This window comes from Daldinia vernicosa, assembly GCF_022497035.1.
Source record: "Daldinia vernicosa strain CBS 139.73 unplaced genomic scaffold F5Y00scaffold_50, whole genome shotgun sequence".
Taxonomy (NCBI): domain Eukaryota; kingdom Fungi; phylum Ascomycota; class Sordariomycetes; order Xylariales; family Hypoxylaceae; genus Daldinia; species Daldinia vernicosa.
The window spans coordinates 138,374-153,303 of NW_025953966.1; the positions used below are offsets into that span (position 1 = coordinate 138,374).

Here is a 14,930-nt window from a genome sequence, read left to right on the forward strand (position 1 = left end):
TCTTCCAGTCTACTTCGTGATGATGTCAAGTAGGGGCAGATGGCTCAACATCCGGGAGGCTTCAGTCGATAGAAATACTTACAGAATTGAGAGTAAAACGCACAGTAGTAGGACCTTCTTCGGAAACCATACGGTTCCTTACGAGGAAGCGCGTTATAAACTTAGATTCATACCGCATACTTTATCATGAGGCTTTTGTCCGAGACGCTTGATTTTAATATACTTGCAAATGCTCGTGTCTTAACAGGTACTCAAGTCTTAAATAAGCCCATAGAGTTTCTTGATCTTATGGCTATGTGTTTTTATATAAGGTAGAGTAACCGGTTCAGCTTTTGAAGCCCTGATATCCCACTATGCTTCTATATAATCATGCCAATTATTTATAGATAATCTTCGTCTGAATTCTTGTAGTGTAAACTCGGATTCACCGTAAAGAACCAAGGGGGCCTGATTGGTGAAAAGGCCCTGTCGTCCAGGGACCCTCGTAGGCTATCAGTCATTGTAAGCTCTCCACACCATAACTAGGGTCAACTGCCTAGTGGCAGGCTCACCGACTGGCCCCGCGATGTTCAGCTGTAGTGGCACGGGTAAGGCGGTTCCTAAGAGCTTAAATATATTCGATTTGTTCTTGGCGCGTTGGCTGTGAAAGATTCGTCCATGAACGATTATGAACTGATGATAGCGAAGACTGTTGATTGGTTCAGCTAAGCCTCCCTGAAGCTCCTCATACAGATATAGTTCTGCCCTATCTTACTTATGGAATCATGATTCCCCCATATTTTGTGATGACGCCACGAGAAAAGGTTCGCTGCAGCTGTTGTAACTTCGCGAGCTGCACCATCGTACCACCGACCATACATTGCACCTCCATGTAACAGGGGCTTGGATACCTGAGATACAGGTACTTATGCAATAGAACACAGTGTTGCTTGAAACTACCTATAGGTATGTATCATAAACTCCGCGACATCTTAACGTTAGACTTATATAAGAAGCGAATCACTAATTTGTGTCTGGCTTCTAAGGCCGACTTAGAGAGACAGAATACTATAATATCTAGCAGAAATTTACTCAATTCGAAATAGTCAAGTTTTTCAGGTGTCTACAGGGAAGCTATTCACCTAGTGGGCGACCTCCCATCATCTTGAAAACCCGTAAGTCATACACACATTCGGTCAGCAAAGCTGGGGTAGCATCGGGGATCTAAAACAGAATAGTTCACCACCTACATACATACATACATACATACATACATACATACATACATACATATATACGAAGGTAGACAGTAGCCTCGATAGTGGAGTGGCATGCATGTCAGTTCTGTATGTAAGAATCGATGCTATGTTAGCCTATGTAGGTATTCTTCGAGAAGGAATAATATGTAAGCTTGTCACCACTCGTCTACTTCTGCGCTCTTGCTTCCCGCATTTATACCTTTGAATGTTCTCTCACGGCTACTTTATCATGAAAGCTCAAGATACTGATAATTCTACGCCGAGCAATGTCATACCAATTGGGCCCGCAACAAGAGCCACAGCAGCAAGGGGCTTACGATGCGTACAATACGTATAACCATAGCAATGGGTACGGGTACGGCCAGCAAGCTTATACTCAAGCGCATCAACAGCAATATAATACGATGCATTCTCAATCGCAAACTTCGTCACCAGCGAGTTCTCCTCAAGCACCGCTAGCGACTATATATCATCAGGATGGTATCGCACGCACTCAGACCTGGGTCTCGAATCAACAACCTATTAGGTCACCCCCGCCGGTGGCTAAGACGTTCTCCGGCGAATGGACCGGTTCGCCCGAAAATACGTTTGACTACCGATCACAGAGGGGTTATTCTCCAACGATGCCACTACGACCTCGGATGGAAGATCAGAGAATATGCGGCATTCGGCGGAACACATTCTTCATTGTTTTAGCCATTGGGTTATTTTTGCTAGTTGTCGCTATCGCAGCTGGTCTTGGTGTCGGTCTAGGGACGAGAAAAAGCAGCTCCGTCGCCGTCTCTGCCGCCGAAAATTCAAGGTGTGTTTCAGTTTCTTTCGGTGCTATTTTCCCTTGGTCATGAAATACCTGAGTGATCGCACAGTATGGGGCGTAAGATAAACACGACATCATGTCAGCGATCATGAGAAAGGCCGTAAGAGGTATACTCCTCTCACGTCAGCCGGACGAGCCATCGCCGATGATGATTCGAGGAGCTAGATGATGTTTGGCATTCCAAGGCGGCGTCCAATAGATGCAATAAACTAACACATGTTTCCTGTAGTGCCATATCGTCATCTTCATCCTCGTCAGTATCGTCGACGCCCACTACCCCAACGTCGACGACACCGTCATCCACAAGGGTATCGCCGACGCCAAGCTTCACAGGAACCTTAATACCGGGCCCTGTGATCTGCCCACAGAATAATAACACCGTGTACGTATCACGGGGCAGTTCTAAGCCGTTCAATGTGCAGTGCGGACGCGACTATAACTCGGACGGTGGCGCCGAAGACTTGGCGCATATGTATAAAGCTAGCATGTCTCAGTGCATCGACGCCTGCGGCGACCATCCGGGATGCGTCGGTGTAGGCTGGGGTAACTATGAGGGCTCGACCGAGTGCTGGCTGAAAAGTAAGCTCGGTAAGCCCAACTCAAGTCCTAATTGGTATTTCGCGCAATTACAAGATATGAATCTTGCTGGGTCTTAAAAAAAGGAGGGATACTGCGTTTTTAGAGCAGAGTACTAGCATTTATACGGGTGTTAGCAGAGGGAAAAAGGGATAACGGTGCAACGGAGGTCGGATGGGCTTTTCTGAATTTAAGCGAGGCGTTCCAGAGTCGGGATTCCCATATTGTTATTATTCATCAATAGATGCTGGACTGGGGATTAGATGGCAGTAGATAGGAGCATTGGTGCTTAGAGCCTTCAAGATACCTTTGACAAGATACCTTCGATACACCTGTGTACTATCTACGGCAGTAAGCGTTACATACGAAATATTTAGTAAAGCTGGAAACTTTACCACTAAAAATCTCCTCATACCTCCAGCGAGACAATTCAAATGAATAATACTTCAGTTGACAGGCAAAGCAAAGTTATATGCTCAATAATTAGACAGCGACTTGAGAAAGCCTCGGCGATGCTTTCGTAAGATCATGGCACCATTCTGCATCGCGGGAACATGTAGTTTAGGCCCGGTTGGCTCGAAGGTAGCCGAGGCCTTAGCATCGGCGATGTTCTAGGCGTTCAAGCCGTCGGTCTCCTCTCAAACATAAACTCGGGCTTCCAAACAATGAAATATCGGCGTTCTATCGCTTATTAGTTAACAAGCGATAGGTAGCTAAGAAGATCCTCCTGTGCAGATGAGGCATAGACCTAAGACATGGTTAAAAAGGCGATAGAGATAGGCTTAAAAAGAAATGTCGGTGAGCTCGGTGAGCTTGGTAATCTAACCAACATGCCGAGTGACTCCTAAGTGAGTTTGTGAAACTTGCATGCGATGGGAGTAACCTGATAATAACGGAGACGTCGGTTTAGACCATGAGATATCATGCCAAGTGGGAGATTGGTGAGCCATAGTGCATATCTACGGCATTTAGTGTATTAAAGTAACCGCCAGGTGGCCGATATAAAGTTGTGGATATCGAAGGATGAATATAATTGGGACGGGCATCATTTAAAAAAGAGGATTCCCGCCGGCAACCTTTCAAGACCCCGCCACATCGCCGTCTATGCATGTTCCCACCCGGGGAATCCATCGGCTATGATATTAGGCCCGGCGAACTAGTGGGGACATATAGGATGGGGACCTGTGCTAATAGACTTGGAGGTAGTTCTGTGAAAAAGGGGAAGTCTCATAGAACATTGACATAGCTAAGTTGATTTCTAGTCGAGATATCTAGAAAGAAATACGTCAAGAATACCGCACAGTTATTGGAAATGTAAATGCTAGGTACTCGAACGCGTGAAGCAATAATAGACACATGCATAACATAGAACTCCTTAGCAGGCCTATTAATGGGATCCATCAAGACCACACTCTTGGGTGACGGGTCGCAAGCCCCCCAAAACGCCCCCAACCATCCTATCGGGTCTTGTCATGCTACCTGTCATACCCAACCTTTACTTACCTATTACTATGGCCTTATATAGGTATGGTCGAACCTGGCGCATGGTTGGCGTGCGTCAGTTCACTAATTCTAACCCAACATCGCCGCGTCGATCTCATGTAGGTTAGTCGCTAGTCCTTCTGACCATGTCGACTTTTCGATTCCACAAGCAAAGAAAACATGGTAATGGACGGCGACCTGCTCCGCTCCGCTCTGTAAGCAAGATGCAGGCCTAGTACCTAGGCGAATAGACCTCCTTCTCTCGACGCTACCACATGGCTAAGCTTGTACTATATCATCTATGTTAGGCGCTAAAATACGAGCAAGAGACCTGCCGCTATGCAAGCACTATCTGTTATTATCATTCTACCACACCGTAGCTTGAATAGATATTATATAAACATTACCCGTCTGTATCCAATCTTCTGTTAAACATTGTTAATGTGCCAAAGGCAAATAGGCGTATACGGCGAGAAGGAGAGACCACTTGTAAGTACATATATATCCTGGTTATCATCAAACCGATAGTTATATCTTATTCGTCAAGCCTTTTTTTATTTTTTTTTTTTCCCTTTATTTTGCTATCCCGCCCACTTGCTGCACCTATTTCTCAGCACTGCTGAGGCCTGCAGATTTTACGAATTTTCTGAACCTTCACCATGCAGCTCATCATTTATATGAGCCCCCCATATCTTATATATAACCTAGCTTGGACCTTGAATGGCGCAGATAATATACCCATTCACGACCGGTTCCTTATTGAAATGGATGGTACTCGACTGTCCTGACTTTATCACGATGCCGAATAGAGCAGCCAGTCTTCATTATTTCAAGGTGCACTCGGTGCGCTCGTGAGCATAGTGTTGATCTCGGACATGATGCCCTCGTCGGCCGCCATGCTACTGATAATTTCTTCCTGCGTGAACCCGACCCAGAACGAAGGGTTGTTCTGCTGCGCCCTCTTAGCGCGGTAGATCTCCTGCGCGACGCCCTTTACTTGGCTTGACGCCGTACTGGCTGCCTTCCAGACGCCACTGAGCTTATTTAGAGCTCCGATATTTAGTCGAATTCGTTGTCGAAGTTCGTCTTCGTCTTGGATAAGGTACTCGAGGGCCCATTTGCTAAGGTGGACGATTGAGGAAAGGGTCAGCACACACGTGAAAAAATGCGTATGGCTAGTGATTGGCACGTTATACGTAACCATCTTGCTGATCTCGCACGAGGCCGTGATGATATGCCTGGTGTGGATATTGAAATGATCACCGCTCTCGACCGCCCGATGTGGCGCGCAAGCCGTTACTTCGCGCGCCGGTGACGAGTCTAGCTGTGAAAGAGGCTGGTGCAACATTATCGAGCAGCTACACAGTCCATCTTGTTAGTATAGACGGCTCCGCGAGGTTGCATACCATCACTTACGCATGATTAATCATATGGGCTTGGAACATCATCTCGTCTGGCTGGCAGTTCTTGTTCAGACTGTGCTGCTTCGACTGTGGCAAGTGCATCCTCCAGTTAGAAAGCAAGGTTTCGATCTTGTTAACATTTTCGTCACTCGGATAACCGCTCAGTCGCATCATGCGCCCAAGGTTCCTTATGGATGCAACGCGGTAGGCGAACGATGAGAACTCTCGTTCTTCACCGGAGAAAATCTGATCGTCAAAGTCCTCTAAATACATCGGGCGCGGGATATTCTACCAGAATTGGTCTGTTAGCTAATGTATTCTTAGGTGTCAATACTCATCAGAACGTGAACATACTCCTGATGTGTATTCATGTTCCTCGCACGGAAGACCAACATCAGCCACGATATCAAAGAGGAGGAAATTTGTATGACGGTGCACTCCGGCAACCATTCCGTCCACAACGAATAGGTCCCACCACGTCCGTCGCCAACTCTCTTCTAGCCTCGGGACGTGGCCTCCGTGCGCGGCAGCGTAGCCCCTCGTATAGAGGCCAATTTCTATGGCGATCCGCTCGACGTCGGAGAGAATTTCGCGTGCCCTTTCCTGTTGGCAGTTACCGTCTAGTCCTATAAGGAGGATGACCATGGCTTGGACTAAGTAACCATCCTTGACAACGTTTGGAGCGTAGACCAAACGCATGGCCTCCTCGAAGAACGTAGCACGGGCAGGACCGGCATCAATATATAAGGACCCAACCCACCTCATCGCTGCGAGCAAGTGACTAAGGTCCATCTCTTTCGACATCTTGAGCAGGTAATCCTTTGGTAGAACAGCAGGGTGACCAGGATAAAAAAAGTAGTAGAACGCATCGATACAGCGCTCCGGAACAGTCTGTGGTCGCGAGCTGGCCTCTACCAGAGCACCATTAGTACCGTTAAGGTAAGGGTTTCTATACAATTGAAGGCCGTTCATGCCAGGGGGTGCAAATGGCGTTGCAGGCGACTCGGAGATTGCCATGGCCGGATTAAAGGTCCTTAAACTCGGAGGCGCAGCGGTTGAAACCGTCGCACCCAGCAGCATCGGACAACTATCGCCACCGGCGGAGGGCGGAGAGTCAGTTGCCTGACGCTTATTTGGGTTTGGGACCGCATTCTTTCTTGGTCCTTTATAACCGCGACGAGAAGCCACGTAGACACATTCAGATTCTGATGTTCGACAGCGCGAGCACGGATACTTCCCATCACACTTTAAATGCTTTCCCCTCTAGTTTCGCAAAAACATGTATAGTTAGCATAGTTAATAGCTTCATTATGAAAGTCAACATTTTCTAGACTCACACATGCAAGACAAGCGGCCTGCACAGCATTCTGGGGTGATGCCCGTGAATCGACAGCGCCCGAGTCAGAGGGAATCGATGTTGAGTGGGGTGGCTGATTGAGTATTTCCGAGCCAAGGCCATTTAATAACGCGGGAGATGGATTCGAGATCGAAGGCGCAACGCTGGGCGCGTGCGTGTAAGATTCCATTGGAGACGGATTCTTATTTGACTACAGACCGACGGGAAGATATTAGAGAATCAGCGACTATTTTTTTTAGGTTCTTTTTCTCGAAGATAAAAAATTCTATGCGGTAGTAAGGTGGATGGACGAGGGATTGCCAATGATATCGAAAGGTCGATGGCGGCCGATCAGCAATTGGATTTAAGTGGCCACTACTGCCACAACCCGAGATATACGGTGACGGGTATTTCCTCTCTAATCTCTTTTCTATCAACACCTCTCTTAAGCAGGCAGGCTGGATCAAAGGTAGTAGATTGTTTTGGTTAAGATACTATAATCAAATAATCAAATAATCAAATCTGATAGATGTCGAGCAAAGTACGAGCGTAGTTCGGTATTGGCGGGTCGTCCGGCTTATCCACAATCGGTCTATGAAATGTAATGAGAAATAAGGCTTAGCGTAAGGGGGGTTGCTGGCAGTTCCTAAGACACTTTGAAGACGGCTTCGAGATCTTAATAAGGCGCTAGAACTAGGTCGTATGCTCGCAAAGAAGGTTCGAGATGGAGATTCCGGTAACAGTGATGTTGAAAGGAGAATTGGGAATAAGTAAAGTGATTAACAAGTAGCAGCCATTGGATATGTACAACGATAGGTAACGAAACTATACAGGGGGTGTTGCTGGCGGTATCTGTCGTGATAGTCGGAAAGTTTTTTTTTTTTTTTTTTCTTCCTCTTCTACCTTGAACGAGATTGGTGAATAAGAAAAAATTGGACGAATAGATTGACAGAACTCGCTAACGTCCTTCGATCGAGGTGAGGGGTTCAGAATTCGCGATGGCGTTTCGCCATGTCCAACCCCATGCTGGGCGTGCAGACAAATCAGGGACCTAAGGTAGACCTGACAGATCCATAGGATTTATGATTATGAATACACCTATAGCGTAATAAATCAGGGAATATTTTGGACGGCAGACAGGGATAGCAAATACACTAGCATCCCGCTCGCCGCGATGGGTCAGGATGCTGGGATGGGTCTGTGTACCAGCCAAAGCTCAGCTATTCGAGTTCAGCTCCATAGATCTAAGGTTGTTATGTACCTCTTGTCTGGCCCGTTGTTTTTTTTTTTTTTTTTTATGTTAATATCTCTGCTGAAAGCAACCATGCTCGATCGGCCGGCGGTGGACGAATCTCCACAAGGAGCCACCAGCAATGAGTAGGGCTGTTCCTAGCAGATGGGGTCTCTGGTCATTTACCGGTCCGCTACTGTGTACTATTGCGCTCTGTACCTTGCCAGCCTCGACGCTTCGAACCTGCTAGCGTGCCTAATACGATTAATTATCACACGCGAGGTATCGAAGTGGCCGGATGTTCGGAAATAAAAGCCTCTGTACGTTACGCATTTCGAATATGTACCTCAGTGTATATAGGTGGTGAGGTGGACGAATACCTACATAGGCCAACCGTCCGATCAGATCGGACACCCATTGTCGCTATCCTTACGGATTATATCACAATAATAATTCTCTATCGCCGAAATCAAGCGCCGGGACCAAGTGGCTTGTTACTCGCCAGAACATCAAACATCATCTTGACATGATAGGAGAGTATTTGGACGCAACGATGCATTGGCTAGCGAAAGATTGGTGGAAGACAGGAAATTGTGGAAATGACAAGTCATTTACGCTGATCTGCCACCGTGGGTTGTATGTAAGCTGTACATTATGTAGTGGTGAAAATAGTGAAGGTTGCATAGCAGAGGAACATCTGGAGAATAGGCGAACACCTCTGCTACAAGCATTTAAAGCAGGCTACGGAATACATACCTACCTACACAGCTGTACATACATATCGGCCTAGCAGCTGCCTTCTACCCTAGTTCACACCCCGTATCTCGGGTCGCACAAGTTACCTACTGCGGGTCATGACATGGATATTCCATGCCGGCTTTAAATACCTACCTAGGTCTTAAATAGCTTAGCTACCTAAGTATATCCGTTTGTAGTTTAGCTCAAGTAGATACTTGAGAGATATAACATTTGTACCTCGAATGCCTTATTCTAGTAGTTACATCTTTATTGTTTAGTACTTTACACCCCATCTTTTCTCGATCTTGATCCAATCCATGGCATCGTCTCCTACGCTGTTCCATCTTATCTAATGACGGCGATGCCCAGACCCTAGTTAACGCCACGCAAATCTGGCGTACCTATTACCGATGACAACTCCTGCTCATCATCAAACTACCTATTACGTCCTCCAAGTCTATAGCGTCTCGTTACGAATTGTTTAATTATTATTGATTCTGGCCAATTCTCGGAAACCAGTGTTACATGGCTTATTTTCCGGGCTACATATATGGACGAACTCGAGATACCTCCCACGAAAGCGCTCGCATACATAGTATATATTTTATGGCCACAGCCTGACACGCAAGCAAACAATGGTACGACAGTATTGATCTCAACCATGCTTACTGAAGTGATGCCATATGAGGAAGGACTTAATAGCTTGGCGCGTCAGTGTGTCTATTAGCTAACATTCAGTTGAGAGACCTGGCATTCTCATCCTTCAAACTGACCGCTGTGTTCGAAGCCCAAGCAATCGTAATGCTACGATTACTTATACTTCCGGATGCTCTCATCTTAGTTCCATAGGTTTTACTCATATATTACATTCATTATTTGCAGATATTTCCGACCTACTCCGCGGATTTTCTCAACTCTACCCCTTATTTTTCAGCCCCTATTGTTCCTTGGCAGGCAGGTCGTCGGGAATGGTTGGGCTACCGTTGGTTCCCGATGCTCCGGCTAGTGACCCTTCCTTAATACTGTTGAGACCTATTAAGCAACTTGAGGTTTGATTCCTATGGGTGTTGTTGTATCTCGCTTACAGTTCAGTCTTTTACGTCTAAAGACGCCCTGCAACCCTGCATTTAATTCAAATTTATATGAACTATTCCGAGTTCATAGATGTTGCGCTTATAGATTACAGGTAAAGCAGAAGTAAAAGTAGAAAAAGATTCCGTAGGATGAAAATTTTCAGGAGTAATCAGTTAAATGAAAGACTGAAGAGGCACTAGATGCTCGTCTATAGTTGTATAATGACGATGCCCCATTGCCTACCGGCATCTAGTAAATACCTATACTAAAAATTCTCACATTTTCACAAGAAACAGGGACTAATGATACTAGGTACGCTTCATCCAAGACAGCTTGACTCTACTTGACCACGACCCATCCAGAAAAGTAAATCCACCAACCCAATTCCACCGGCCACGACGGACGTTCAGCATGCTAAAAAGAAAAAGAAAAAAAGAAAAAAGGAACAGTTACCTATACCAATTTAGGAAACTCCTCGAAACTCACATGTTCTCACAATTCGGAAGTGCTCGAATTGAGACCATCCAACAGGAATCATCAAGCACCAAAAGGTCGAGGAGGAGACCGGAGTGATAAAAGCTCTCATGTGCTGCCAACTTGTAGTTCCGGATACGAAGGTAAGCACGGGTAGAGGTGGTAGGGATTTTCTCGGAGATTATGAAAAATTGCATATACGACTCATCTAACACAACCGTGACTGAGCTATCGCTCATGATCAACAGATACGACGTTTGATCGAGTAGAAAATACGTACAGGAACCGTCGAACCCTCGATTCTCCGCGAACGTTTATGACTTGGGTCTTCATATCTATATAATATATACCTATCTAGGTAGACTAAGTGCTTTATATAGGCAAGTTAGAAAGGACAAGAGATGATAGACTTCCATAAGATTGTTAGTAAAATCGACTATTCAACAGTTTCGACGTCAAAACGAATGTTTATTCACATACCGATAGCTAACCTGCCGCTAACCTATGTATTTCCCCCTTAAACTAACATATGCCGCACCATACTATGCCATACCATGACATCCTATAGTTACCTCATTCAGCGTCCTTATCATTCCGATTGCTGTTGTACAGTTTGCTCTCCTATCTCCGCTGCCATCATTGCCCGGCGTTTCGATAAATGAAATCTGGACGCTGGTGTAGGACTACCTGTAGAACTATCCCCATCCCCGGACTCACTATCAGATTCCATACTAATTGATGAAACAGATCTTGCGAGTGATCCCGAAACACTTGTCTCGCTACCGCGATCACTCGCAGTATCATCTTCGTGTGCTGACTCCGTTGCCTCTACATCTACGAGATCTTCTTTTCGTGTCTGTACAAGGAGCTCGTTTTGCTCTTCCTCTTCGTCGTCTTCGCCTTTGCCTGTCTCCCACATCTGTCTTAGAGCTATCTCCTTGATCTTGCTTCGGACTTCAGCGTCAAACTCGAATGGCGCTGGCTTGGCTATGAGTAACGGCGTGTAGTCATTCCAGTGCACGGGTATTTCGCTACCGTCTTCCCGGCATTTTCTCCGGAGATTGAAAGCCCACACCATCCCGCCCATCGTCAAGAATAGATCTTGCTCTACGATTGGAACGCCTTGGCACGTGCGCTGGCCGAAGCCGAACTGACTGAATCCGTTGAGGTTTGGGTGTACAGAAAGTGGCTCCTTATAGGTAGGATACTTCGGCTCTAGCCACCGAGCAGGATTGAAAGTATCCGCGTCTGGATATACGGACTCGTCGCGGGTAATAGCCCTAATGACGGGTTAGAGAGACATTTTAAAATATGGTCATCTTAGACCTACCACTCTAGGGCGTGAATAGTAGCGCCGGCAGGAATAAAGTAACCATCGTATACGTCATCATTTTCGATGGCATGTGGGATTCCTTCTAAGCGTCAATGAAAAGCACATTTGATCGCAGTAGATGACCTACCTGTCGGAACTGGGGGGCGCCACCGAACCGTCTCCTTCACAGCGGCACGAAGCATCGGCAACTTTTCACGATCTTCCCATTCGGGACACCTTCCTTCGCACACGGTATCGATTTCATCTTGGAGCCTTCTCTGCCAGTCGGGATAATGCAGCATGGCAAGTATGAAGCTCTGAATCGGACTTCCAATCGTCAAGGCTCCGGCGATGGCCATTTGCCCGACAACATACGTAGCTTCGGCCTCGTCGCCCCATTTACTCTTATCATTTAGGCCTCTCGGTTCATTTATGAACGTATGTACAAAACTTGGTTCGGCCTTCCCCTCGCTCATGCGGTCGTGTACGTACCGAACGCTACCCTTCAGAAGGCCAGCTTCAAGTCTATGTCGAGCGTTTTCTTTCTGCTTCCACGGGCTTATAAATCTAGGTATGTGCATAAGCCAGGGTATGGCGTTAGGCAGGGCGCCTGTGGGGGAGATGGTTTCGAGGAGACCGGAAGTCGTCACTCGTAAAAGCTGGGCAGGATGGGGGCTACCCCAAGAGAGCCGCGCTACCGTGCGCGATGTGAATTGCTCGACATATTCCCGATATTGTGAGGGGTCACGCGATAGGAGGAATAAGAAGCGATCTCGTTCTTTTGTCGGGTAAGAATATAGTGAGGCGTTAGCCGACACGCTCATCAACTGCTGGCAGAGCTTCCGCTGACGTTTCCAAGTAGCTATATCTCATATTAGCGAGGAATGACATTTTATCATCATGTTCCTGCCTACCATTATGCCCCGACAGCGCAAGATAGTGTCCGCTTGTTCGATTATCAGGAAGGCCAGGAATCTGTGGACGGTCTGAGTAGTTGCGTGCCCGCCGCGAGAGCAGATCGACTGCGATTCGTTCTGTTGAAATCCAGACGTGGACCGTACCAAACATCTTGGTCTGGTATATTGGGCCATACTCCTTACTCCATTCGTAGAACTTCAGCCATGATGAATTCACCGGAATATCATGTACGCGGCCGATCAGAGGCAAGGCTATATCAAGTTAGAAGAAGGCACCTCGTGAGAATAAGAGGCTATGAAGACTAACACTTCGGTCCGGGTAGTGGTCGAGCATTAGGCGGGATCCTACGTCTGTCGTTTGTTTTTTTCGCTATGTGTACCAAGCATAGCAGTAAAATCGAAACTATAAGCCAAGAAACCATAGCCATCTTGAACGTCGTGAAGCTCCCTAGGAGTCGAGGCGATAGTATGAGAAGGGGAGGCCTAAGGACTTCGGCTAGGTGCTAAACCATGCTGGCAACGCGTCTCTTCCTCGTGGTTTTATAAGATAACCAACTCTGACACCTCTGACACCTATACGGCTGGTCAAGCCACCTTCGTCAACATATTATCTCAAGGGAGAGTTCATCCTGTCTAAAATGGACCCCCTGGCCCTCAGCTCGTGCGGTGTAGTCCATTCCGCGAGTGTGGCTTGGAATGCCTTGATTTAGCTTGTCTCACGATGCAGACTAGTAGCAAATCAAACTGAAGAATTCATAAATGGAGTATACTATAATACTGTAGCTTCGGGTTCTCTCCGAGAGGATGCTGGAGGTAGGATTTGACCATCCCAGGTTCAACCAAGCTAATGTTTCAAGACTCGTACAGGAATAGCAATAGCTCACTTATATCACGCGGATTGCCACAGGCCGGGGCCAGACCTGCAATTTTAAGACGAGGACTCGAAAAATGTTCTTCGTAGTGGAGGGTTACAGCACCTTAAGTCGGCGCGTATAAGGTTACGGGTAGCCTTGCAAGAAGGTTGGATCGAAGGGAGCCCCAATTGGGGACGCAGTGGGATCTAACAACTGGTTAGTCCCCAATTTAGTCTTCGTGGAGAGGGCAGAAAATTAGATAAACGTCATGGATCGTCCAACTGGTGATTATAGATAGTGAAAGTTGTGACACTATCGACTTTACCTCGAATGGTATGGACTCGTTCAAAATGAGCAGGTGCGTAGTCTTATTACTTATTAGTACGCCAGTTAGAATACACTTTGGCTAATAGTGAGGAGAGCTAAATGCGAGTCTCAGTTGGCTTACATCTGTTGACGATCATCTAGCCATATGGGGCAGACATACAATACCGAAGTGTGTTTCACTGGTCATGATATCAATACCTAGGGCCACGTAGAATATCTTCCAAGTATGTTTAGAACAGATATGACGTGTAGGTAATTCTGAACACGATATGACATGAGGTTGTTCGAGGTCCAAGACTACTGTTAGCATAATAGGTACTTAATGCAAGTAGAGCTATAGACACTTGACAAGTTCCTTCATCTTTCATGTTTTCTGCTACGCATGCTATGGAGTAATAGTTATAACTATAAGCCAAAGCATAGAAGGTGAATAGTGAGTGACGTTGATGTTATTCTGGAGTCGCTAGCTTGTGTATCCGCAGTACATAATCGACGAGTGAGGCTCAGTAGTACCGGGGAAATTCGGAAGTCCTCCAAACCTAGCTTAGATAGGCCACGGACACAGACATATAGGTTAGTGGTATTATTCATTAGCACGTACATAGCTCGTGAGGCTGGAACCAAGGGACCCCCCACATATACCAGGTCCTTGGATAAAGGTTGACAGGGAATGCCGGCCAGCTATGATCAGTCAGCTGGGGGTCTTTGGGCTAGAAGTTAGGCCATATAAATCAACTAAAATATGACGAATTCAATGCTTATATGCGTAACCCCTTGCAAGCCCACCGTCTTTACAAACTCGCCTTCGGGATTGTCTAGCTAACACTAGCTAGCGTATGCAAGCCTTTGTGATAGCTTTTATATCGTGCATTCGGCCGGGATGCCAATCATAAGTTAGAACCACGTGATTGTATATAGGCTGGGTCCGTCCTTAACTTCAGATTAATATTATCGCGTCGCTAAGGGACGCCACATGCGTGCTGAGGCTCGAAGTCATCTAATACGAATATCTATATGTAGTGAGAGACATTTCTGTACGTCCTTTTTTCTTTTTTTTCTTTTTCTTTTTTTTTTAGCTTCTACATAGGTACTATTAACTTTCTAGGAATATGATTCGCTGAGACTTACCTGAGTCGGCTTAAGAGATAATA

The 14,930-nt window shown here is 46.4% G+C and overlaps 3 protein-coding genes across 3 annotated transcripts; 1 reads left to right on the forward strand and 2 right to left on the reverse strand.

Annotated features, from left to right (window-relative positions):
• Positions 1 to 1,504: 1,504 nt before the first annotated feature.
• On the forward strand, positions 1,505 to 2,711 carry F5Y00DRAFT_265110 (uncharacterized protein; the record flags this gene model as incomplete). The annotated part of the gene is made up of 2 exons (XM_048011754.1): positions 1,505 to 2,040; positions 2,285 to 2,711. The coding sequence occupies 2 exons, from the start codon at positions 1,505 to 1,507 to the stop codon at positions 2,709 to 2,711; spliced, it is 963 nt and encodes a 320-aa protein (XP_047861856.1).
• A 1,676-nt stretch (positions 2,712 to 4,387) lies between these two features.
• On the reverse strand, positions 4,388 to 7,042 carry F5Y00DRAFT_272601 (uncharacterized protein; the record flags this gene model as incomplete). Its single annotated transcript, XM_048013009.1, has 5 exons — positions 4,388 to 5,471; positions 5,530 to 5,804; positions 5,871 to 6,779; positions 6,854 to 6,946; positions 7,016 to 7,042. The coding sequence occupies 5 exons, from the start codon at positions 7,040 to 7,042 to the stop codon at positions 4,943 to 4,945; spliced, it is 1,833 nt and encodes a 610-aa protein (XP_047861857.1). The 3' UTR covers positions 4,388 to 4,942.
• A 3,774-nt stretch (positions 7,043 to 10,816) lies between these two features.
• Positions 10,817 to 13,564, reverse strand: F5Y00DRAFT_159704 (cytochrome P450). The gene is made up of 5 exons (XM_048004679.1): positions 12,906 to 13,564; positions 12,596 to 12,850; positions 11,830 to 12,543; positions 11,700 to 11,781; positions 10,817 to 11,649 (listed from the first exon to the last, which is right to left on the reverse strand). Exons 1-5 carry the CDS (start codon positions 13,024 to 13,026, stop codon positions 10,959 to 10,961), a joined length of 1,863 nt encoding a protein of 620 aa, XP_047861858.1. The 5' UTR covers positions 13,027 to 13,564; the 3' UTR covers positions 10,817 to 10,958.
• Between the last annotated feature and the right edge of the window lie 1,366 nt (positions 13,565 to 14,930).